Source organism: Protopterus annectens, chromosome 1.part1 (genome assembly GCF_019279795.1).
Source record: "Protopterus annectens isolate FY-2018-M chromosome 1.part1, PAN1.0, whole genome shotgun sequence".
Taxonomy (NCBI): domain Eukaryota; kingdom Metazoa; phylum Chordata; order Ceratodontiformes; family Protopteridae; genus Protopterus; species Protopterus annectens.
In genome coordinates, this window is record NC_056726.1 from 311,817,791 (window position 1) to 311,843,339 (window position 25,549).

Here is a 25,549-nt window from a genome sequence, read left to right on the forward strand (position 1 = left end):
ACACAGCAAAGCTTTCGGGCAAAACCCTTCTTCAATACTGAACACAAAACATTAAAAATCAACATGCTTTAAATAGGAGCATACACGGTCACATGACAGCAGCCAACATCATATGACCGAAAAAACAAATTAATACAACAATAAGAATATTTAAAAGTTAAAATACAAATAACATAAATAACATAAAATATGCACACTTTTAACTGTACAATTTAATTCGTTGTAGCTTCATTAAAATAGGTTTAAGACTAACAGCAGAGTTCAACCCTGGTGTACAATCAGCCGCCAATCTAAGTTTGACCAGGTTGATCAGGTTAACCACTTGGTTCCTCCAATTCCAGTGATGGTTAGAGATCCCAGGTTTTCTAAGAGAGTTGTGCGTATCCTTTCCTCTTCCCAGAAGTCCTCTACTAGAAAGGCATATGATAGTAAGTGGAGATTTTCCACCAGGGCTGCTTATCAGCCCCTTTAGATGCTGTTTTAGTCTTTTTAGCTGATCCTCTTCTATTTCGGTTCTAGCTATTCCACCATTAAGGTCCAACTTGGCGCCATATCAAATTTCATCATCAGTGAAAGGCTTCTTCTGAATGTGTCTGAGACTTTCCAAAGTCTTTTTGAATGGTACCTTCTTAGTTAGGCCTCCAATCTAGTATCCCAGTCCTCCGTGGGTTTTGACCCTTCTACAAGCTTTGACTAGGCCTACCTTTGAGCCTTTGGCCACTGATGATCTAAAGTTTCTCTCATGGAAGATATGGTTTCTCTGTCAGAGTTACCTCAGCCAGGAGAATTTTGGAACTACAAGCTTTATCCAATGCACCTCCATACCTTATTTTTCACCAAGATGGGGTCTGCCTGTGGACCCAACTATTCCATCCTTCCTAAGGTGGCCTCTGAGTCTGATTTTAGTCAGTTGATCCAGTTACCAGTTTTATTTCTCAATTTCATTAACAAAGGTGAATACTTGCTTCATTGTTTAGATCTTCATTTTTAGCTGAAATTCAAGTTGAACAGAGCCAAACACATCAGGAAATCAGATTAGTTATATGTGTCCTTTTTTAAAGCTAAGCTTGGAAAAACATTTTCTAAAGTGACACTGTCCAGATGACTTTCAACTACATCTCTGCCCTTCAAACCGTAGGCTCATTTGAATAGGGCAGTTGCTACCTCAGTAGTCTTTTATTAGCCATGCTTCCTTTAATGGGAATTGTGCAGTAGCTACATGGTGTAACTCTCATATTTTTGTCTCCCATTAATAAACTAGGCATTCAGTGCAGATCTTTTTTGACTCCACCATTCTGCAAAATGCTCTCCCTAGTGTCACCCAACAGATGGACTAGGGACTCTATCCCACAGGATGAGACCAACAGGAAATACGTTGTCATATACAAAAGTTATGTGCTCACTATAACACTAGATCCGTGCTGTCTTCTATCCATCTCAACCATCCCTCCTTCCTTCCTTCTCCCTACCAAAATTGTTAATTGTGGCTCCTGGCAGGCCTTGAGGACCATCTTTAAGTTTTTTTATTAACCATATGGTCTTTTCTGTGTTTCTTGGCAGGATCCCATTGGTATAAACCTGCTGTTATAAGCATGATTTGAGGAGACTTATGGATGCAGGGTATTCTAGGAGAGGAGTTGGAGCTTCTATGTTGAATATTTTGAGAAGTTGGCTTCTAATTCATTTTGATCCAGTATATTTACATGTTGAAACAGACAGCACTGATCAAGCATTATAGTGAGTATGTAACTTTCGATCTGAAGTAGGGACTTCATTTGTCAGCAACCTGTGGGGGGTCTTGGATCCGATATCGGATCCGAGCCGGCAACTTGTTTCATAGCTAATGGATCCGAGCTCCTAGCTCCTCCCCTCACCCATAATCCCCTGCCAACCCCCCATGACCCCAGATCTAGTTTGCCGCGCTTGTGGATGGCTGGATTTTTTGAGCTCTTAGCGAGTATCCTCAGTTAAGTGTATTTTTCTTCAACTTTTCTCCTACCGTTAATTTTAAAAAGTGTGTAAGAGTCAGGTTCCCTGTATTTCATATTTTCTTATATAGTTTTTTCCCTCCCTTCGCTGGTCATTAGTGTGTGTGTGTGTGTGTGTGTGTGTGTGTGTGTGTGTGTGTGTGTGTGTGTGTGTGCACGTGTGCACGTGCGTGTGTGTGTGTGTGTGTGTGTGTGTGTGTGTGTTTTGGGGCCTGTGTGTCCATGTCGGCGGAGGACAAACAGTTGTACTCCACCCGAATGGCCATTCTGAGATCTATTTCAAATACCTCTATGTGGCTATTGTCCCACGCCACCGAGGGAGCCGCTAGAGCTAGCGGAGCGGGCCTAGTCATGAGACGTCAGGCCTGGCTCCGTCATTGTGACTTTGTGGAGCCTTTTAAAGCGTCCTTTGCGAACGCCCCCTTCAATGGTTCTGCCCTGTTTGGCAAACCGGTTCGCGAGACACTAGTCCAGAGCGAGAAGGACGGGAAGACGTTGTCTGCCGTCGGAGTCCGCTTCACTGCTCCCCAGCGGTACTTTTCGAAGAACCAAAAGGGTCAGAAGAAGGTGGGGTTCCGGAAATTGCAACACTCCCAACCCGTTCCGGACAACCAGTCCTTCCGTGGCAGAGGAGGACAGGGAGGACGCCGTCCCAGGGGCAGAGGGGCTCCGAGGAATTTTGGGTCCAGAGAACCTTTCTCTGACCGGCCCACGCAGCAGCCCTGAAGGGTTGCCGGCTGCTCCACTCTGGAGGCAGTCGGGGGGGGGGCGCTTCTCGGAGCATCTAGCGGCATTGGAGTCAATCACGACAGACCGCTGGGTGCTTCGAATTATATCCAGAGGGTACAAAATTCCATTACTTCATGTCCTCAAACTCAAGAACCTCCCCAATGTACCACCCAATCAGAGGGAGGCTGCAGAGATCCAGCAGCTGCTAGAAAAAGAGCCATCCAGCCCGTCCCCCAAGACCAGCTCGGATTAGGGTTCTACTCCAGGTTCTTTTTGGTGCCAAAAAAGACTGGGGACTCTAGACCAATTCTAGACCTGTCCCGTTTGAACCTGTCGGTAACCAAGGAAAAATTCTGAATGGTCACTCTTCAATCTATCCTCCCCCTTCTAAGGGAGAACGATTGGATGTGCTCTATAGACCTCAAGGATGTGTACTACCACATTTTAATGGACAGGCGATCCAGGAGGTTTCTCTGCTTCCGGCTGGGAGCCAGTCGCTACCAGTTCAGGGTCCTTCCCTTTGGCCTCACCACAGCCCCCAGGGTGTTCACCAAGGTGTTAGCAGTGATAGCGGCCCACCTGAGACTCCAGGGAATGCAGGTCTTTCCGTACCTGGACAACTGGCTCCTGACCGCCCCAACACGGCATCTACTTTGCTCACCCAGAGATTTCTTTCTCCGCCTAGCCCCCCCAATTAGGCATCACCATCAATGCCGACAAATCTTTTCTGGCCCCCGACACAAGTCATAGAATTTATAGGAGCCAGAATAGACACCAGAGTTCTACGAGCCTTCCTGACGTCGGAACGACTACGGAATTTGCAACTTCATGTGCAGGCCATCCTCCAGTCAGAAGCACCACCGGCAGAATTGGTCCTGAGGGCGCTGGGCTCCATGGCGGCAGCGATAACGCTCCTTCCATGCGCCCGGCTGAACATGAGGGTACTGCAGTGGACCCTTCTAGTACAATGGTCTTTTCTGTCCTTTGCTCTTCATCACCCCATCGCTATCAGCAAGGCTTGCAGGAGGGCCCTATTATGGTGGCTTCATGCTCCGGATCTCCATACGGGCTGACCTTTCTGCACCTCTCCCCCTCTCGCCACGGTGACCACGGACGCCTCCCGTGGGGGGGGGGCATTATTCAGGCAGGACAGTCCAAGGCACGTGGAACGATACAGAGACCTCCCTGCATATCAATGTTCTGGAGATGAGAGCAGTGCTGTACGCGTTGCAAGCACTTCAGAATCTCCTCCTCGTAGGAACTATTGCACTTCAGTCGAACAACATGTCTGTTGTCTGGTACATCAACAAACAGGGGGGAACCAGGTCTTACCCCCTATGCCGCGAAGCCATGAGAGTGTGGGAATGGGCGATTTCCACCAACCGCTTTCTGATTGCAACGCACATTCCGGGGCGGGCCAACATCCTAGCGGACAAACTCAGCCGCACCCTTCTTACCCCTTACGAGTGGTCTCTCAACCCACTAGTAGCGAAGTAGATATTCGCAATATGGGGGCAACCCTGCTGTGATCTTTTTGCCTCTCCCTCAAACACCAAATGCGACAATTTCTTCGCTCTGATTTCCCCTCCAGGGGAAACTCCAAGAGACGCTCTGGTGCATGCTTGGCCACCCGGTCTACTTTATGCCTATCCTCCTCTACCCCTGATGCTACAGCTCTTACAGAAAGTCTCGCGGTTGGGGAGCAGGATGATCTTCATTGCCCCATTCTAGCCTCAGCAAATTTGGTTCCCTTACCTGTGGTCTCACCTTGTGAATCCCCCCTGGATTCTGGATCCCAGTCCGGATCTAGTCTCCCATCTGTCAGGCTTGCCGACCCCAAATCTGGACAGTCTGAAACTGACAGCTTGGTTGTTCCAGTTCCACTCTTAGTTAGGACTCCCGGTATCTCCTCACCAGTCAAAGCCATCCTCGTGGCAGCGCATAAACCTTCCACCAGGAAATTGTACCGCAGTAAATGGAATCGTTTCTCTGTCTGGGCGGAGCATCATAATGTAGATCCCTTTACGGCTCCTCTTCCATCCATACTAGACTTCCAAACCGGACTTTTTCAGGAAGGCGCTAGTTGCTCAACTGTCAAAGTACAATTGGCTGCCATCTCCCATTACCATGTGGGACATGACATAGGGCCCTTGATGTCGGCCAAATTGTGTAAAACTTTTCTCAAGGGCACCTTTTTGCTCAGACCCCCTATAAAAGAAGCCGTACCCCCTTGGGATCTTTCACTAGTTCTTCAAGCCCTGACTGCTCCACCATTTGAACCTGCCGCTACAGTGGATCTCAAATACTTGTCCTGGAAAACAGCATTCCTTGTAGCCATTACTTCAGGAAAAAGAGTTTCGGAGCTTCATGCCCTTTCTGTGAAACCTCCTTACTTGATTTTTCATCCGGACAGAGTGTACCTCAGGACCAATCCCTCCTTTCTTCCCAAAATAGCATCAGAAACCAATATAAATCAATCCATAAATCTACCGGTCTTCTTTCCTAAATATCAGAATAAAGGAGAGTACAAGCTGCATTCATTAGATGTTCATAGGCAGCTGCGTTTTTATACGCATAGAACCGCTGGTCACAGGCAATCCGAACAGCTGTTCATTTCCTTTGCCAAATTTAATTTGGGGAAAGCAGTATCAAAAATCTCCTTGTCACACTGGATTTCCCAATGTATTCTGTTAGCATACCAAGCTTCTGGGAGACCCGCACCTGAAGGAGTTCACGCACATTCTACTCTTCTGCGGCCTTCAAATCTAGAGTTCCGTTGGATGATATTTGTTTGGCAGCCACTTGGGCCTCATCTCATACCTTTATTAACCACTACAAACTGGACATAATTTCTAGAGGGAGAGCATCCTTTGGCTCTGCGGTGTTCCGCAATATCCTTCCATGATGGCCACCCAAGATTCAGGTAGCTGGGGACTCTGTCCCACAGGTTGCTGACAAATGAAGTCCCTACTTCAGATTAAGAAGTTATGTACTCACCATAACGTTCCATCTGAGTAGGTGGCTTCATTTGTCTGCAACCATACCCCCCTCCTTCCCCCTGGCCTTCAAAATGGATCTATGTGAGTTGTTTTGTTGGAATACCCTTTTTGGGTATCTATAGAGGGGCAAACTTGATCTGAGGTCATGGAGGGTTGGCAGGGGATTATGTGTGAGGGGAGGAGCTAGGAGCTCGGATCCATTAGCTATGAAACAAGTTGCCGGCATGGATCCGATATCTGATCCAAGACCCCCCCACAGGTTGCAGACAAATGAAGCCACCTACTCAGATGGAACGGTATGGTGAGTACATAACTTCTTATTGTCTAGCGTCTACAAAGTCATTAACTTGTTTTTGTTTTGTTAATCTCCCATCAGCAAATGCTGTCAGTGGAGACAAGAAGTCTACAGATGCAGGCAGTTGGCCAGTGAAATTTTGTACACTGTATTCTGAGTGAAACTGACAAAAATTATTTCATATATCTATAAAGTTTTCACCCTTTTCCCTCTAATTCCTGACTGCTTTTACTTGCAAAAGGAAATGTCTGCAAGTGCAAGCAATTAATCTTAAAAGTTCTAAGCACTCATTGCAAATAGAAATGTAACCTTTAAAGGTACAGTTGCAAGCAGTTCAGTGAAAAATAAACAATGTTTGAAATTACGAGCAGTGAATTTTGTAGCCTCTCCACCAGTCTTAGTACATTATGCACTGCTTTGTTAAATTCATTAATTTAGTTTGTTTTTTAAAGGTAACCAGTGCACTTTTCTTATGGCTAAAAGTTAATGTTTGCTGAAAGCATACAAGCTTCTCTTCACATCTAGGAGGAGAATAGATCTAAGAAATAAACCAGTAGAAATCGGTGTAAGTGGGGAAAGTAGGCTGTAACATGGGCATGGGTAACTCTAATTTGACATAAGGAGATGTCCTCGGGTGCAGCTGCTGAGGGGCAATTTCTCCTACATGTAAGGGTAAACTTCATTTGTTGTTTGGTCTGAGTTAAAGCAGGATGGGGCTTTCTGGAAATGTATTTGGTTTTAGTTTTTGGCTGTTTTTATTGAAGCAAAAAAGTCTTTAAAAATGTGACATAGGTTCAAATGGTGTTGAGAACAAGCCATTGCATAAAAGATCTGCCTGCCAAATATGTGCGTGTAAGACAAAAGTTGGAAGTACACATAGAAAAGAATCACCATGTATAATCCTTTGAGTCACATATCTGTTTTGCCAACATGTTCTATTTATGTCACAGACAAAGGTCAAATGCCTGGATTTATTGTTTCTGGTGCTGCTCGTTTTGCGGATGCGCAAAACTTCAGTGTTAATACCCTGAATTCTGTTGGTAAGGAGCCTCTGTGGGAGTTGCAACTGTTGCATTTGCTTAGTCAGGTACATGCCAAAGGAGGCATTGTACTCATTGATGGGTCTGATAAGCGACTAATAGGGTGATACTATAACTTCTTTGGACCTTGATGCCATACCCTTACTTATAAGTTGGTTGACATAGAATGATTTTTTGCTACTTTGGCTAGTTGTTTGACAAAGGCCAGATTACTGTCTGCATATGTTCCCAGATCTCTAACTACCAGGTCAAATCTTGGGTGTGTCATATCAGTGGATTAATTTGCCTGGGTAGACGATTTCCTGGAAGGCACTGTAATGCATTTTTTTGCACTGAGTTTTCATCTATGATATGGCACCAGTCATTTGTCTGTGTTAGACTCTTTTGCAGGATATGATCGCTGTCAGTTTGCAGTCATTCACAAACTTGGTGAACCAGAGGACCTTGACATGTAGTCTTGTCCTCTTAGAAGTAGATGTAATACAGGAGTGGGCCCAACACAGATCCTTTCACTGGTGATCTGCCTCTTGGTGGCAGTGGTCTCTTCAATCCTGGACTTTTGGGTCCTATCTGTGAGCCAGCTGGCAATCCAATGAGTTGTGTAGGGACTTGTACATAGTTTGGTGAGTTTGTCCATAATACTTGAGTGGACTATTGTGTTGAATGCCTTAGCCATGTTTAGGTGGGCAATCTGCACCTTTTTCCTGTCATCCACTGCCTTCGTTACCTTCTCAAAGATGTCTGCCAGGTTAAATAGGCATGGCCTATCTTTGACTAAACCAAATTGGGATGGGTACAGTAGGTTGCCCCTGTCTTTGTTGATCATTTCCATGATAATTTGTTCCATGGCTTGCATATTAGACTAGTCAGACTAATGGGTTTTTAGTTTCCGGGATCAGTTGGGGGTCCTACCTTGTGAAGGGAGATAACTTTTGCCATCCTCTCTTAATTTGGTATGGAATCAGTTTTGAGGCTGTTGGAAACTCGAATGGTCCTGATCGGTCATGCTTCAGGCTGTTTAGGAGGTAATCTGGGAATACTGTCTGGTCCCATTAAGGCTGTGTTTTTAGCCTTAAGTGAGTGAGTATCACTATGACCTGCTCCCTGCTGATAGTTGGGGGGGGGGTATGCTGGTAAGTATTTCACAAGGGATGACAGTGGGAGTGGGAGATTATTTTTGAGCTGACTTTATTGGCCAGCAGATTCACTAGGTCACTGTGCTCAGTGAAGGTCCTACCACTTCTGCACACTGTTGGTTGTTACCTCTGAGGTTTTGGGCATAGCTGGAGAGGCCGTGTGGTTGTCTTTAGCCTGAGAAGCTATCCTGACCTTGTAATTGGCCTTGTTGGATTTAATTAATTCTCTTAGTTTCCTGTTCAGTTTTATTAGTGAGCTCTTATCATGAGAGTTGTTGTTTCTGTTTGGATAACATGCATAAGTTTTTAGAAAAATTGGTGTTAAGTACTTATTTTTGAGAGCAACTGTGGAGCGCAAAAGCTTTTAGCAAAACAGGGAAGACTGGAGTGAATTTATTCTCTCTCTCTCTCAAAAATAGCTGGAGAGATGCCTGCTTGTATTCCAAGTATTCATTTTGATTCCATACCATATTGCAAAATTCTGAGAAATGAAAAAGCTCTTCACCTTTTGATGACCAGGAAGGGGAGCGGGGATAAGTTGTTCTTCCCTAAATCAGTCTGTCAGCTCGTTTGCAGTGCAGGAAACATTTCCCATTACATTTATAAATTTTAACCTTGTATATGGGTATCATACTCCTCAGAGCTGGCAACACTAACAAAGCCATCCAAAACAGTCACAATGTCTTCATTCACATTACTAAAACCTGCCATTACTTTACCAACCTTCATTCTGTATTCTCTGTCCTACCAGCAATATCTTCTTCGTTGACTAGTTTACTCAAGCTTCTGTAACTCTACTGTATTTATTATCTATATATACCTACTGCAACCTAATTAACATTGCACAGACTTGTAAATGTTTCACTGGTTATTCAAAAAAGGCCTTTTCCCCTTATACGTAGTTGTCACTTTTTCATTGTTTAAGCCAAAAACATTTCTGTCTAGACACACTTTTTAATCTCACTGTTATGGTGAAATTGCATTGTAGTGTTGCACTGTTTGTTCTGTATGCTGTTGTACTATTCTGTCAGTGGACTAGGACTGAAGGTGTGTTGTGAATAGTCATACCTCTCAACTGTACAGATTTTTGCCTCATAAATTTTTTTTTTTTTTTTAAGAAATTACTGGGATGATTTAAGTATTTGTTTGTCTCTTTCGGCTTTTCCCGGTTAGGGGTCGCCACAGCGGAACTCCGGTCCGCTATTGATTGGCAGTTGATTTTTATGTACCGGCTTGCCAGGCCTGACGCACAACCTTCAACGAAGGTACGCCCATTCACGCATGTCTCCACGCAGAAGACGCTCTAGCTGAGAATCGAACCGGACAGCGTCTTACTGTGAGGCGACAACGCTACCGCAGCACCACCACCGCGGGTGGGATGATCTAAGTATTAAAATCACTAAATGACATGCATTTGAGTCTCAGACTTCATATCCTTCAGAAAAATGCATGCTAACACAAATCCTGTTTATTCTAGCAACTTTGTAAGTTTATAAGTGCAATATTTAAAATGTGCCCCTATTTTTGGGCCTTTGTCTCCCTATTATGTCAGGCTTTGTTCAGATTTCTTGTACTAAGAGGTTGAGAAGTATGTGATCAGTGCTGTACTGTAGTCAACAAATTCAAATAAATATGTATGAAAGCAAATTGACCTTTAATAACATACAGAAGTAGCATATGAAAATGGATACAAGAAAACAGATTATAGCAATCAGTATAGCAAAAACTTGCATTGGTGATGATGATTGCACCATTTCAGACATTAGAAACAGCACAAGTTCTAAAATACCCTCTCAACACCCCATCCTGTGGGTACACACTCGGATACATAGGTTCATGACTTGTCCCTTCGCTCTGTCTTTCAAACATGTAGAAAACAATGTTGACAGACCATTAAATCAACTAAAGACACTTTACATGATGTGCAGTAAACCTGTATTCCTAAATTAGAATATACCCCATTGCAACACAAAATTACAGCCAAAATACCGCTTCTTACTATCAACTGGTTCTTTAGGGTAATTTCACTTTTCTCCTTTTGTCTTGTAGATTATCACTTAAATGGTATCTGTTGAACAAGATGCCTTCAGTTTTGATAGACCCGGCCTTGTTTTTTGCATAAGTAGGAAAAAAAGAACTAAATGAAACTTCCTTCCTACTGAAGTAATCAATGAAACCAGCTTCACAGACTTTATACTTCATATACAAATAGATTTTTATTCTAATTATGTTATTACCTTAAAATGCATATGATTGACCAAGCAAACTGTAATTATTCCCATATTTCTTCAGATTCTATTTTTGCTTTATGGAAAAATAATTCTCTTCTATAGAGGACAGTCCATAATACAAGACCCTAGGTTTAAAGTCTCACCAGTTATAAGGAAGGAGGAATGCTGTCAGATGGTTTACTAGTCCGTTCAAAGTCACTTTTAAGTCACCTTCTTGAGTTACATTTCTGTCAGCGTATTCCAAGAGCTTGCTAGTCTGCAAACTTGGTAGGCCAGAGGCCCTTAACATTAGCCTTGACCTCTGAGAAGTAGATGCTGTCTGTAAACGAGTTGTCCCAGCCCAGAGCCCTGTGGTACTTTACTGGTGATCTGCCTCTTGGTGGAAGTGGTGTTTTGAACCCTAACTTTTTGGATCCTATCTTAGGTTCATAGGTTCATACTAGGCTATCTGCCCGAGGGCATTTATAAGCCTAGCCCATCGTTTTGTGGCTTACGCCACCCCTTTAGTATGGGAAACTATACCCATTATTTTGCTGTGCCTCTGTCGAGCAGTGACACTGAGGTAATTCCTGGGGTATATCTGCGATCTCCCATCCATTGGTCAAGATTTCTCTTGAACAAGGCCAGCGAGGTGCTCTGCCTCACATGTACCGGGATTTTGTTCCATAGCATAGGGAGTCTTTGGGTGATGAATCTATCCCTCCAGCACGTCCTATTAATAGCCGTGTCGAGGTTTAAGTCTCCGCCTTGTGGCTCTGATGGATCTAGATTTTTGAGGTGAAGCATATTCATCAAATCTGGGTTTGACATGGCCTTGTATGTTAGGCAAAGGTCACCTCTGAGCAAGCGTAGCGACTGAATAGAGCTGGAGTTCTTTCAGTCGGGCAGCATAGGACAGATTTTTGAGACCCTTTATCCTTTGGTGAGGTACTTTTGTGGCCTCTCCTGCCGCTGCAAGTGTCGGGTCAGATACATTCGAATGGGGCATTGTACTCAATCATTGGTCTGATGAGTGATGAGTAAAGGGAGACTATGACCTCCCTTGATCTAGATGAGAATCCCTTCATGATAAGGTGGGCAATGTAGAAGGACTTCCTAACTACTTTAGCTACATGGGTGTCGAATGACAGACTACTATCAACCTGGGTCCCCAGGTCCCTGATAACTTCTTCTGTGCTCAGTGGATTGCCACCTATTTGGTAGCTAGGGCTAACCTTGTTTTTCCCGAAGGGTATGACTATGCATTTTTTGGCATTTAACTTTAGGCCGTGGCTGTGGCACCAGTTATCCGCTTTCTGTGAGACCCTTCTGAAGGATATCTGTGTCAGATGTGTTTTCTACTATGGCTTCAGTTTGCAGTCATCTGCAAACTTTGTCAGCCATAACCCTCCTGTGTTTGCTTGTACTGGAAAAGTAGATGCCAAACAACAGTGGGCCCAGGACTGAGCCCTGTGGGACACCACTTGTGACAGGCTTTGAGTCTGACATGGCGCCAGCAACTCTGACCCTGTGGGTTCTGTCACTCAGCCAGTTTGCAACCCATCTTGTTATGTATGGGTTAACATTTAAGCTGATGAGTTTTTCAATGATACCCGAGTGGGGTATTGTATCAAGGCCTTAGCCAGATCGAGGTAGGCTGTATGGACTGCCTTTCCTCATCAATGGCTTTGGTGACTGTTTCAAAAAGTCAACCAAGTTTAAAAGGCATGATCTGCCTTTGACAAAGCCAAACTGGGTTGGATCCAAAGTCTGCAAATTCCCTATGTCTTTATTTATGAGGTCCATTATGATCCTCTCCATGGCTTTGCAGATAAGGCTTGTCAAGCTAATGGGCCGGTAATTTCCAGGGTCTGTGGAGGCACCGCCTTTGTGAAGTGGGACCACAGTTGCAGTGCGCCACTCCTGGGTACGTATCCAGAGGTAAGACTTTGATTAAACAGCTGTCCTAGCTGTGGGTTTAATTCCTCATTGAGTTCGTGGAGCACACAGCCGGGGACACCATCGGGTCCCATGGATGCTGTGTTTTTGCTTTGGAGAGAGCAGTTCTCACTTGGGCTGGAGATGTTTGGGGGCTGCACTCATTTGGTATAGATATCTCTCCTTTGGGGATGGGGAGAAGTTTGCACTGAACCTGTCAGCCAGTATGTTGGCAATGTCTGTAGGATCAGTAATCTTCACATCATTTTGAACTAGTTCTGAGCATATCTGGGAGTTTCCTCCTAGGTTTCTAACATAGCTAAAGAAGGCCTTATGATTGTCTTTTGAGTCTTTAGCTATTTTTCTCTCGAAATTTGCTTTGGATGATTTTATGAGAGCTCTTAGTTTTTTTACTTATAGTGATCAAGGGTGTCTTACCTTTTAAGGATTTTGCTCTATCTTGTAGTAGCTTCCTCCTTATGTTGTAGAGTTTGTTTATGGCTGGGGTCCACCAGACTGGACGCTTGCCTTTGGTACAAAGACTCTGTGTTTTGCTTGGGATTGCCTTATCCATGCAGTGCTGCAGGTGCTGGTAGAAGGCGTTTGTAAGTGATTCAGCTGCTTGAGTATTGTTTTCCGCCGCTCGGGGCCTGAAAGGAGACCACACTAGTCTTTAGAAGTGTGAAGTCGGCTTTTGAGAAGCTCTTTACTGTGGTCATTTTTATTTCAGGTGGGGTGGGATGAGGACCTCCAGTGAGATTAGTTTGTGATCTGATCTCACCAGTGAGGGTATACTTCCGTGTTGAACATTGTGCTCCCATGTTCGTGATGATGAGATCAAGTATGTTATCTCCTCTTGTGGGGATGGTGACTAGTTGTTCCATGGCATTTGAGTTTATGAATTCCAGGAACTTTTGGGCTAGGGTGTTTGGGCTTGAGTAGTGTTCCCAGTCTATATTAGGGTAATTGAAGTCACCTAGTATGATGGTGTTTGGTGATACATTTATCCTCTAGTGTTTTCAGGAAGGCCATGTGAGTTTCCTGAGTTTGTGAGGGTGGCCTGTAACATGCTACAATTTGCAGAGCAGTCTTGCCTATGGTTAATTGCACCTGGATGGTCTCCGATGCATCGTGCGTTGCCACCAGTCTTGAGGTGTGGGTGTCCTTGATGAATATGGATACCCTCCTTTCTTGGTATTGTCCGGATTTTGGGGCCGGAACGCATGATATGAGGTAAAACCTGATAGCGCTGGGGTGCTCTCAGGAGCCTTTAACCAGGTTTCTGTCACAGCACAGACATCGATGTTCTCCATACTGAGAAGGGCCTCGAGTGCATTTTGAGATTTAGACTTCTGGCATTGAGCAGCATTACCCTTAGTTTTTTCCTTTTTGTGTTCTAGGGTGGTAGGTTTAGAATTTGAGCCTTGCCTAAAAAGGCACTATGGGGTGGCAAGAGCCTTTGCCAATATCCGAATCCCAGGGTGACAGGTGCAAGCCGCCCTTGAAGCAGCGTGGCTTGTCCAGCATGTCATCCCAGGCAGACAGATACTGGATCCCCTTTGAATGACACCAGTGTTTAAGCCAATTGTTAAAGCTGATCATCTTATCTCTGTATTGTGGCATCATTCTTGGTGAAGGTAGGATACTGCTCAAGGTCAGGGTCATACCTGCCTGGGCTACATAATCAGAGAGCTCCTCAATGTCTCTTTTCATGTAGTCCAAGGAGGTACGCCTCAGGTCGCTTACACCAGCGTGGACAATGACTGAGTCATATTTGTACCTGCTGTTGAGAGACCTGAGTGCTTGCGTTATGTGGCGGATTCTAGCGCCTGACAGGCAGCTTACTGTGACCTTCTCCTTACTCAGTCTGGTGAGCGGGACATCAGTGTGTCTGACTATGGAGTCACCAATGACTAGTGTGTCTGGCATTGTGTTTGGCCTTAAGGGCTGTGACTGTTTGACACTCTGACTGTGAGGTCTATGTGTTGCGGTGTTGTGTTCTGAGGTGGTGGTTGTTTGGGTGTCTGCTTTGGTGGCCTCTGCTGTTTTGGTAGATTTTGATCAGAGCCTCAGTATGTCTTTGTGTGTTTATGTGTATGATTTGAGGTTGTAATGGTACTATGTGAGACTGGGTCTATAGTGTGTGTGGTAACCTTCTCCTCCTGACTGGTCTTGCCAGTCCTATGTTGAGAGAGCTCAGCCTCCAGTTTGGCCGTATAGTTGCATCTCGCATGTATTTGTGTTTTGTGGGAGGAGGAGAGGGTTGTCTGTGTACATGAGGCAATTGAAACATTGCCTCAATATTCCCAAGTTCACCAGCTGAGCAGGAGAGGACACTAGCAACTGATCCTCGAGATGCTAGAAGGGTAGACGAAAAACTTTAAAAAGATTCCGGGACGTGGGTGACCGAGAAATGGGGGTTGCCTTTTGGGGTACTATCTATGACAAGAGTGCCGTATCAAGGTAATAAGTACTGTAGGAGCAAGTGCTAGGTTTAATAGATAGAGAATAGTCTACTTGGAGTCAAGTAGAGATGATCTTTTAGTTATAGGATACGCTGATTTGATCAGTAGTATAGTTCGAGGAAGGTAGTTTTAAGGAAAATTTGAAGAGTGGACTTTAGGTAGCCGAATAGTTTAAACCTGCTTAACCGGCACTGCCCTAGTGTGCAACAGTGGCAGCTCAGCTAACGCTGCTTAGCTGCTTTATACCAGGGGCTGGAAAAAGCTAGAAACTGGCCCAAAACGACCAATAAACTACTAGTTACTGGCTGAAACCTCACAAAACTGGACAAAGCAGCAGCTCAATGCTTCCCACTCCCACTGGTAAGCAAGGTAGCTTCCCTTCCCCAAATAAGGCAAGGAAACAGTACACAGGAACTACAACCAAAGCCCAGGAATCAGCAACTCTGAAACTGGACTAAACTAGTAAAGCAGGAAAAACAAGAGATATTTTTTCTTTTTTCTTTTTTTTCACAAAACAGGCAGAAACAGGTACAGCAAACACTTATAAATGCTATGAATCAGCTACTACAGCTTACACAGAAGAATTTGCTACAAATACAGTCAAATAGTAACAAACAAGGATCTCTGAGACAGCTGCCAATCCAGTGAGTTGTGTAGGGATTTATGCATAGTTTGGTGAGTTTGTCCACAATACCTGAGTTGAGGTATTGTGTTGAATGCTTTAGCCAGGTATAGGTAGGCGACATGCACCATTTTCACATCATCCTTCACTTTGGTTACCTTCTCAAAGAAGTCCTCCAGTCTGCTAGAAGTCTGTGGAAAACATAATTTTCTTTTATAGAAAGAGTTCTAAGCTTGCCCTTGTATAGAGGACAATCCATAATACAAGACCATAGGTTTAAAGCCTAACCAATCATAAGGTAGGGGAAATGCTGTCAGATGTTTAATAGTCCGTTCACAGTCACTTTTAAGTCAACTTTTTGAATGGCATTTCTGTCGGCGTATTCCAAGAGTTTTATCGTGACTTGCTTGAGCTGTGTTTTCTTGTTCTTGAGTTGTTCAAGCTGTGTTTGTGTTGCTCCTTACACCATAGCTTATTATGTAAAGGCTCAAAAGCTGTGCAATGTTAACTCCTAGTGGAGAGTAATCATTACTTATATACATTTTCTCGATATCATCAGGTACATATAGAGTTTTTATGTACTCGTGGTGGTGCAGCGGTAGCATTGTTGCCTCACAGCAAGAGGTTCTCCCGTTCAATTCTTGGCTGGAGCGCCTTCTGTGTGGAGTCTGCATGTCCTCCCCGCGGTAGAGTGGCATTCGAAAGACATGCGTAGAATGGGTGTGCATTCGCTGAAGGTTGGGCGTCGAGCTGGCACCTCTGCACCCGTAAAAAATCTGCTGCCAATCATTAGCAGACCGGAGTTCTGCTGTGGCGACCCCTAACCGGGAAAAGCCGAAAGAAGAATGAACAAACAAACATACTCATAGGTTCATAGGTTCATACTAGGCTATCTGCCCTAGGGCATTTATAAGCCTAGCCAGAGTGTGTGTGTGTGTGGCTTTCACCACCCCTTAGGATGAGAATACTATACCCATTAGTTTGCTGTGCCTCTGTCCAGCAGTGATACAGAGATGATTCCGGTAACCTACGATCTCCCATCCACTCGTCAAGATTTCTCTTGAACAGAGTCAGTGAGGGGCTCTGCCTCACATGGACTGGGATTCTGTTCCATAGTGTAGGGAGTCTCTGGGTGATGAATCTGTCACTCCAGCATGTCCTATTTATATCCGTGTTGAGGTTTAAGTCTCTTGCTCTCGTGGCTCTGGTGGATTTGGATTTTTTGAGGTGGAGCATGTCCATTAATTCCAGGTTGGACATGGCCTTGTATGTCAGGCACAGATCACCTCTGAGCAGACGGTATGCGACTGAATAGAGCTGGAGTTTCTTCAGTCGGGCATCGTATGACATATGTTTGAGCCCCTTTATCCTTTTGGTGAGGAACTTTTGGGGTCTTTCCAACTGCTGCAGGTGTCGGGTAAGGTACATTCCGAATGGGGCGTTGTACTCAATCATTGGTCTGACATGGAAGTAGGAGTCATACTGAGATGTACCAGCTTTGGTGTTTGCAGCTTGCACTGTCATGGTAAAACAGTAGACCCATTCCGATAATTTCCATGCCCTTGTTTGTCTTGGTGTAAACTATGTTGTATTTCAAGGCCTCCTTGAGTATTGATTCTAGAGTTGAAAGACTTTTTTAATGTATTTCTTTTAATCAGGTCTATTTATGTGTCTGTCTTGGCAAAGAACACCAGAAGGTACACAGTACCTCTGTTTTTTCACAATTGCGTACACATGAAAGGATTGCCATATTTAACTTGATCTAATGTCTGTCTGGGTAGCCATTTGAAATAAGTCCAGCTTTAGCATGTCCCTTAATACTGAGACTGAATAGCCGGAAAAAAAGAACTTAAATGTACTAAATCTGAGATGACCATTTCTTGGACTATTCCCTTTTCTGCAAGGTCTGTCAGTCTTAAAGTTGATATATATATATATATATATATATATATATATATATATATATATATATATATATATATAGATATAGATATATATATATATATATAGATATATATAGATATAGATATAGATATATATAGATATATATAGATATAGATATAGATATATAGATATATATATAGATATATATATATATATATATAGATATATATATATATATATATATTTATTTATTATTTATTTTTTGGTCGAATTACACTTGGTCGAAAATTATTCCAGGCATTTCACTTCACTGAAAGCTCATTTAGTTGAAGTTCATTTTGTCGAAAATGGAATATTGCCCCTGCCCCACTGCAGTGCAACCCTGGAGTGAGAATATTAAATAAGGGTGTGCGTGGAGTGAGAATATTAAATAAGGGGGTGTGTGGGGGGCACAGCCCCCCACATTATGCCAATAGTTTTTACTAAAGATATATATATATATATATATATATATGTATATATCAATGCATTTCTAATGGATATACCTTCTTATAATAGTGAATACATTAAAATTATGTGGGAGGCTGTGCCCCCACCCTACCCTTATTTAATATTCTCACTCCAGGGATGCACTGCAGTGGGGCAGGGGCTATATTCCAATTTTGACCAAATTTACTTCGACCAAGTGAGTTTTCAGTGAAGTGCAATGCCTGGTATCATTTTTGACTAAGTGTAATTTGACCAAAAGTATGGAATCCATATCTATCTATATGTAGGGGGGCTTGCCCCCACATTTGGGGAGTGCAGGGGGGATTACCCCTCTGCAAAAATTAAGTTTAAATGAGAAGAGTGATGTTCAGTATTTACACATCTCCTGCATTTTTAGTGGGGGGGGGGGGGGGGTTGTCATATCACTCAGTTTTACGCGTGTCGACATATTGGTAGGAAACCATCTGTTTGACATGGGTGAATTTCCAAGCTCACTGGGATCCACAGTACACACAGAATTTTGGTTCTGCTCTCAGAACAGAGTAGGTCCTTCTTTGCATAGTCTTGCTTGTTTGGAAATGGTAGGTTTACTTGGAGCCCAGTTGAATATCAAATTGAATTTATTTGCAGTTAGTGGTCAAACACTTCCGTCAATGAAATCTGAAAAATATTTGACTTGAATAAAATCAAAGATTGTCTGAAAATGGAGATGTACTCTTCCAAGTTTGAAAAAGGTATATACAAGTTCTGGGGTGAGGACAAGGGACAGAACTGCCCACAAACAAGTCTTTGTTACAGTGGAGGGCAGAAAGTGGATGAATTAGTTCAGGTATCTTTAGTTTACATTTATGTCTTGTTTGTCTGTAGTGTTTTCTTGTGTGAGATGTTTAATTTTCTTTTACACAGACATTCATATACATATACAGGGAACACCTTGTGTTTAGGCATTGCTTGACTCCTAAATATTTAGCTCTCCTTTGGGACTCAAACTCAAGACATCTAGTGCTTTCTGTTGACGCTGCTTCTGGATATATGGATGTTTAGTTTTTCCTTAAGCAAGATTTTCTTTTCAGCTAGGAAACTCTAGTCAGTTAACTTTCTCATAGTTTGACCTACCTTTCTAGAGATGTAATGTGCTGTTTATTTCACACTGTGTAAATAAGTGAAAGTAGATATTGAGTTTGGCTTGTGAATCTTGCATTTTTTGGCTCTAGATGGTACTGTTTGCTTTGTTTGCATTAACGTGCTTATTCAGCAGTCAGAACCAGCCCAATCCAACACCCACCCATTATTCCTTCAGGAAAAAAATGTGGGTTCGTATTTGCCCACAATGTGCACTATAGAACCATTCCCTTTCTTTAAGGTAGGGATGCAGAATTTAAAAAAAAATACCAGAAGTGACTTTCTAGTTGACCTAACACTGGTTTCTGTTACTTCGGGCCCAGAGTAAATGTCAGTCAGCTCAACTACTGTTGATAACTGTATCTGCATATAGTGGGTCAGGGACAGACATTGTGGACATATGGTGGTCCCTTTGTCTCCTTATTCGAGTCACTAACTCCATCAATATTGTGTTTTGTACAGGATTTGAAATTTTACTATGGATATATCGGCAACAGCTAAGAAAGTCTTCAGCACAATATTTTGTTTGAGTAAAACTCTTCTTGATTGGCAGAATTTATCACCTTTCACCTTTTTCTTTTATGTATTAAGTACTGAATTATTTGAGTTTTTGAGAAATATCAGCATGTTCCATTATTTATGTTGCTTCCATTTCCAGTTCTATTGAAGACGTTTAGTCTTTCCTGCCAACATTAAGTCTATGTGGCTGCTACTTCAGGCTTCAGCATTTGTTCAGCTACCCTCCCCTACAAAGGCAGAAGCCATTCTGCAGCTTGAGAATGACAGAGTAATGTTTCACAAGAAGGCAGCTGTTAGAAATCACTTTTCTTCTTGAGATCTACTTCTTATTGTACATTTTATTTATTTTATTTCTTTGGAGAAATTATTATAAGAGATTAGCATTGCAAATAAGGAACTTGTCTTTGGAATCCATTGTAAATAGACCATTGAAGTTGGCGTTGTGGGAAGGAGGCAAAATATTTACAAGAGCCATTGTGTATATTGTAGTGAGAAGAAAGAGAGAGGAAGAAGTAACTTGAGGGCCAGTAATGATAGGGACATGAGTGTGAGAGGAGTCCAGCAGAAGTCTAAAGCAAAACAAAATAAGATTTGGGTAAGAGAAAAAATGGAAGAGGTCAGGATTCTTTCATACCCAGAGGTTATAGTGAACAAGTGAAGGCAACTACTGAAGAGAGTTACCCTAAGAGTGTGGTTATGAAGGAGCATCTGCTCTGCATTACTAGTGCTTTTCTGGAGAGGATTGGTTGGGTGAAAATGTAATGCCTATTATGTGGACATAGTCTGCATTACATTAGGGTATATGCTGTTAATGATTGCTTTAAAGATCATTTGGGATTACAATCTGTCTGATGTATGCTAGTTCATGCATCTGCAATTGTCTGCTTTTGTGTACATTGCAGAAAGCTTTATTCACGGACTGTTTCCTGGTATTTAATTTAAAAGCTTTTTTTTTTTGTTTTGTAGGATTTCAAACCTCCAAAGCGTCCCTTCAGACGAATGAACTACACTGATGCTATTGTTTGGCTGAAAGAACATGATATCAAAAAAGACGATGGGACATATTACGAATTTGGAGAGGTAGTGAACAGCAATTGTAGTTTTACTGCTTTGGTACTGATGATCTAGTATTATGGATACTTTGTCCCCGCTGAGCTGCTTGCATAATTTGCATTTATTAAATCCTAGACCATGTCGATTCTGCCATCTGGTTTTCCACAGTTAAAACTAAAAAAGGCAAATTGTGCTACATAATTCATAGTACAATAAGTCAGAAAATCTTGTTTTATTTTATTTTATAAATCACTAGGTGTGAATGTCCCTTTTTATGGATAACCCAGGAGCACTGTCTTGTTACTTGCTCAGGGTGATGCAGTAGGCAAGTGTTGGTGGACTGATATTGTGTCATGCATTGTTTTGTCCCTGTTAACATTCTGCATTTGGTTTTATGAAAATAAATTACTAGTTTGCCACTGAAAAGAGCACATGGTGTCAGTTATAGTTGCAGGAACGTAAAGTGCAAAAACTGATAATAATGAATATTTAAACAAAGAAGTTTCCAATGTTCTGTTTTATTAATATTTTATACTCCATTTTTAAAAATTAACTTTCTTTACCAAGAAAAAATTAGCATAGTGATACCTGGTTGCTCAGCAGTGCCAGTAGAATTCTTTTGTTGGTTATTTGCATTAACAAGAGCCCTGATATTGGAGGGGGCATCCACAATGGACATGTGGACTAGAAATATCCTTCCTGTCTTGCATCAATCTGAGCAGCACCTTCTTTTAAGTACAATGCTGGCACAGATGTTGTTGTCATGTGCTGCTCTAGGAGAGAGGTGCCTAACCACAGAACCTGCTAGTTTTTTCTTGTATTCAAACTTTTCAGATTTTGATTGCAATATTTGGTTCATAGGTTGGTACTAGGCTATCAGCCCTAGGGCCTATACAAGCCTAGCCATAACAATTCCCTGGCTATTTCTTCCCACACTATTTACTTCTCTGGACCCCTGTCTAGCAGGGCGACTGACGTGATCCCCGGGATGAATTTCCTTTCTCCCATCCAATCGTCAAGGTTCTTTTTGAAGAGGGCCAAAGAGGCACTCTGCTTGACATGTATGGGCAATCTTTTCCAGAGTCTGGGGAGTCTCTGGGTCAGGAACCTATCCCTCCAGCATGTTTAGATCCCTGGAGCATGTGGCTCTGAGGGATTGGGATTTCTTTAAGTGTAGCATGTCCAACAGCTCTGGGTTTGACATGGCCTTGTATGTTAAGCAGAGATCGCCTCTGAGTCGACGATATGCGACAGAGTATAGCTGGAGTTTTTTTAAGGCAGTCAGCGTAGGGCATCTGCTTTAGGCCTGTGATTCTTTTAGGGAGGTATTTCTGCGACCTTTCCATTTGTTGCAGATGTCTTGAGAGGTACATACCAAACGGGGCATTGTATTCTATAATGGACCCAATGAGGGATGAGTAAGTGGGGCAATGACCTCCTTTTTTCTGGATGAAAAGCCCTTAGTGATGAGGTGTGCCACATAGAAGGATTTCCTGACTGTTGTGGCAATGTGATTATCGAAGGTGAGACCACTGTTCACCTGTGTCCCTAAGTCTCTTATCACACTTTCAGTGTTTAGTGTACTGCCACCTATATTGGTAATTCATGGATACATGTTTTTTCCTAAAGGGGATAACTATACATTTCTTGGCATTGAGCTTGAGCCCATGGCTCTGGCACCAAGCATCTGTTTCTGTAAGGCCCTTTTGTAGAGTATCCACATCATTTGGGGATTCAATAATGGCTCCCAGTTTGTCATCTGCCAGAACTTTGTTAGCCAGAGTCCCTTAGTGTTGGCCTGTACTTCAGAGAAGTAGATGCCAAACAAGAGCGGTCCCAGGACTGAACCTTGAGGTACTCCACTTGTCACTTGTCTGGAGCTGGATTTGGAGTCTGCTACTTTTACAGTGTGGGTTGTATCAGTAAGCCAGTTAGCAACCCAATGGGTGACGTAGGGATTAATGCCCAGCTTAGTAAGTTTATCTATGATTCCAGAGTGGGGGATGGTATCAAAGGCCTTGGCAAGGTCTAGATAGGCTGCGTGGACCACCTTACACTTGTCCATGGCTCTGGAGACTGATTCGAAGAAGTCATTCAGGTTCAGGAGACAAGATCGGCCCTTCACAAACCCAAACTGTTTGGAAAATGTGTTATTTTTTTTCCAATTTGCTATGGAAAAGTTTGCATGCTCAATGCCTGTATTACTTGAGGCATTGAAATGTTTATATGACCACCAAATCAAGATTGAAGGAGTGCTAGCCTTTCAGCTGAATGACCAAAGACACAGGAGGGAGAAGTGCTTGGCATACCTCTAGTCAGTGAAGGCAGCTGATAGTGCCTAGTCTGGGGAATGTCTGGAAGGCCCATTGATCAAGCCAAAGGCAGAACTTGTGCAGAAGAAGCAAAATGCAGATACAGTTCACGTTATCATGGTGGGTAATCCTCTTTCTAAGATAACCTCAGAGCTCCGATTTATCATTTTCTTATCCTTACCCTTTGAGAGCTAAACAAAGTACAGTTGTGTAAGTAAACTTGCCATAACACGAGATGTTCAAATGAGCACCGCTGCAGTAGCCTAAGCTATTTGGGTTATATCCTTGAAGAAATATAAGTGTCAGCCAGCTTACAAAGCTTCATGGCATCTTCTGCGCACCCAAATTGTTAGTTCGAGCTGACAAAAAAGAAGTCTACACCCTGGTAAAAACAATACACCTAGAAAAAAGAGGATTGAGGGAGGGAGTGGCTGCTGCAGCAGCGATCATTCGAACATCTATTGTTATGGTAAGTTTACTTATACAGCTGTACTGTGTTCTTCATAATGATCACTTATGCACTGGCCTAAGCTACATGGGTAGATTGCCATAGCTTAAAAAGTTTGGGAGGTGGAAGGAGAAGAGTCCAAGAGACCGTGGAGAATGGTTCTAGCAAAACCTGATGTAAACCCAGAGAGGCAGTGAAGCTTATAGTGCCTTGTAAAAATGTGTAGAGAGGGCCACGTTGCTGCTTTAGAACACTTCTGGAACACAGCACTTTCCAAAAATCCGCAGATGTAGCCAAGGCCCTGGTACATTGAGCCTTGAACCAGCCTGAAACAGTTTTGTTGTGATGAATATAACAAAATGTAATAGTCTTAGACAACCATTTGAAAATAGTCTGCTTTTGACATAGGTTGTCCCTTCTACTTACCTTCACGGGAAATTAACAATCGTTTCAAAGATCTGAAAGATTTAGTTTTGTCAAGATAGTACTCGAGTTGTCTGTGGACATCCAAGGTATGGCGTATCCTTCTCTGTCATTTATAGGTTCAGGAAAGAAAACTGTGAGATGGATAGTTTTCCATAAAGTAAACTCTGGTATTCCTTTAGGCATAAGAAGATTAGTTCAAAAAGAAACCCCGTTCCTGCGGTTGACTCGCCATAAGAGCTTGCAACTCCCGTACCCTTCTTGCAGAGGTCAGAGCAATTAGTAAAATTGTTTTCAGTGTTATGAACCACAAGTCAGGTAGATTAACTGGTTCAGATGGAGCAAGTGTTAGTTTCTCTAACACAAAATTAATATTCCAGGGATGGGCCACAGGTTTTCTGAGACCTCTTATGCAAGAGCCCTTGCAAAAATATTTTAACATGAGAATGCATTGCAAGAGGAGGATCCATGGGCAGACACACGGAAATGGTTGATTGAACCTTGACTGAGGAAGGAGTAAGAAAGGCTATAGGATAGTAAGTCACACAAATACTGTAAAAACAGAGAACAACAAGACCTGAATCGGTGCAGTTAAGTTGCTGGCACCGACTAGAAAACCTTTTCCATTTGCTAATATATGATTTTCTAGTAGCAGCCTTTCTTGCTTCTATTAGTACCTGCTGCACTTCCTCAGTAAACAGGTACCTAAAAGGAATTAAGATTCTATTATCCAGGCAGTCATTTGAAGATGATTGAGGTCAGATGTATCCAACGTTTTACTATCACATAGTCGATTGCACTTCATGCGATCAACATATGTGCAAAATTCAGCAGAACCGTAAGTGTGATTACTACGTTGTCGAACCTTACAATAGCGAACATTCGCTATAGCAAGGTTTGTCATTGTAGTGCAGATCGCACTATAGTGGGGATCGGGAAATGTACCCTTTCCCTCTGTGTAGTGCTATCTCAGAGTTTGTATATATACGTAGGGGGGTGTGGGGGTGCAGGGGGGCTTGCCCCCCTGCAAAACATGTTTTACAGTGTTGAATGGATGTGAGAATTTTAGCAAAGTCTACATATTCAACATTCGCATTTACTGAAATGCTCAGTTCGGTATTTACTGTGTTCGGTGTTCTGATTTCCGAACAATTTGTTCTAACATCTTCACACTCGAACACAGTGCTTTCGAGTATGTGAAAGTAAACTGTATCAAACACCCCTGTTCTTGTATGAAGTAGATCCATTCTTTGAGGAAGCGTGTGGTACTTGGCCCTGGCCTATTCCAAATGAAGGAAGAACCACCATTGCCTGGGCCAGAATGGAATCACAACACTGATCTTGTGGGATTCCTTCTGAATCCTCAGAAGTACCCTGGATATCAGTGGAAAGGCATACAGGGATGTTCTAGTTCAAGGAAAAGAAAAGGCATGTATTTTCCAGACCTCCTTTCACCAAGTCCTATAGCAGAATCATGCCAGCTGATTGTTCAGAGAAGTAGCAAGTAGGTCTACTTGAGGAGAACTCCACTCAGAAGTATCAAATCTTGGTAGATCCCCTGACCTAGATTCCATTCATGCGAGACTGCACTTGTCCTGCTCATCTTGTCTGCTCCACAGTTTTGCCCTGATGGAATGCAGAATGCCTGTAGACTGTGATTGTGCTGTGAAGCTATGTCCCAGGCTAACAAGGCTAGGCTTCAAAAGGGGTACACTCTGGTTTTCCTTTGACTGTTGATGTGCCATATGACTGTCGTATTTTCTGTAACAACTTGAAGAGGTCTCTAGGTCCAAAGATGTTTCAGTGAGTGGAGTGCCTTGATCAGGGCAAGCATTTCTTTTATATGTATATGTTTTTGTCTGCCTTTGTTGTCCCAA

At 42.9% G+C, this 25,549-nt stretch overlaps 1 protein-coding gene across 1 annotated transcript in view; it reads left to right on the forward strand.

Annotated features, from left to right (window-relative positions):
- NARS1 (asparaginyl-tRNA synthetase 1) overlaps positions 1-25,549 on the forward strand; it is a 963,811-nt gene that overhangs the window by 712,392 nt on the left and 225,870 nt on the right. The window contains exon 12 of the mRNA XM_044087034.1: positions 20,403-20,516. Within this exon, the coding sequence (XP_043942969.1) occupies positions 20,403-20,516 (114 nt within the window). The remainder of the gene's footprint in view (positions 1-20,402; positions 20,517-25,549) is intronic.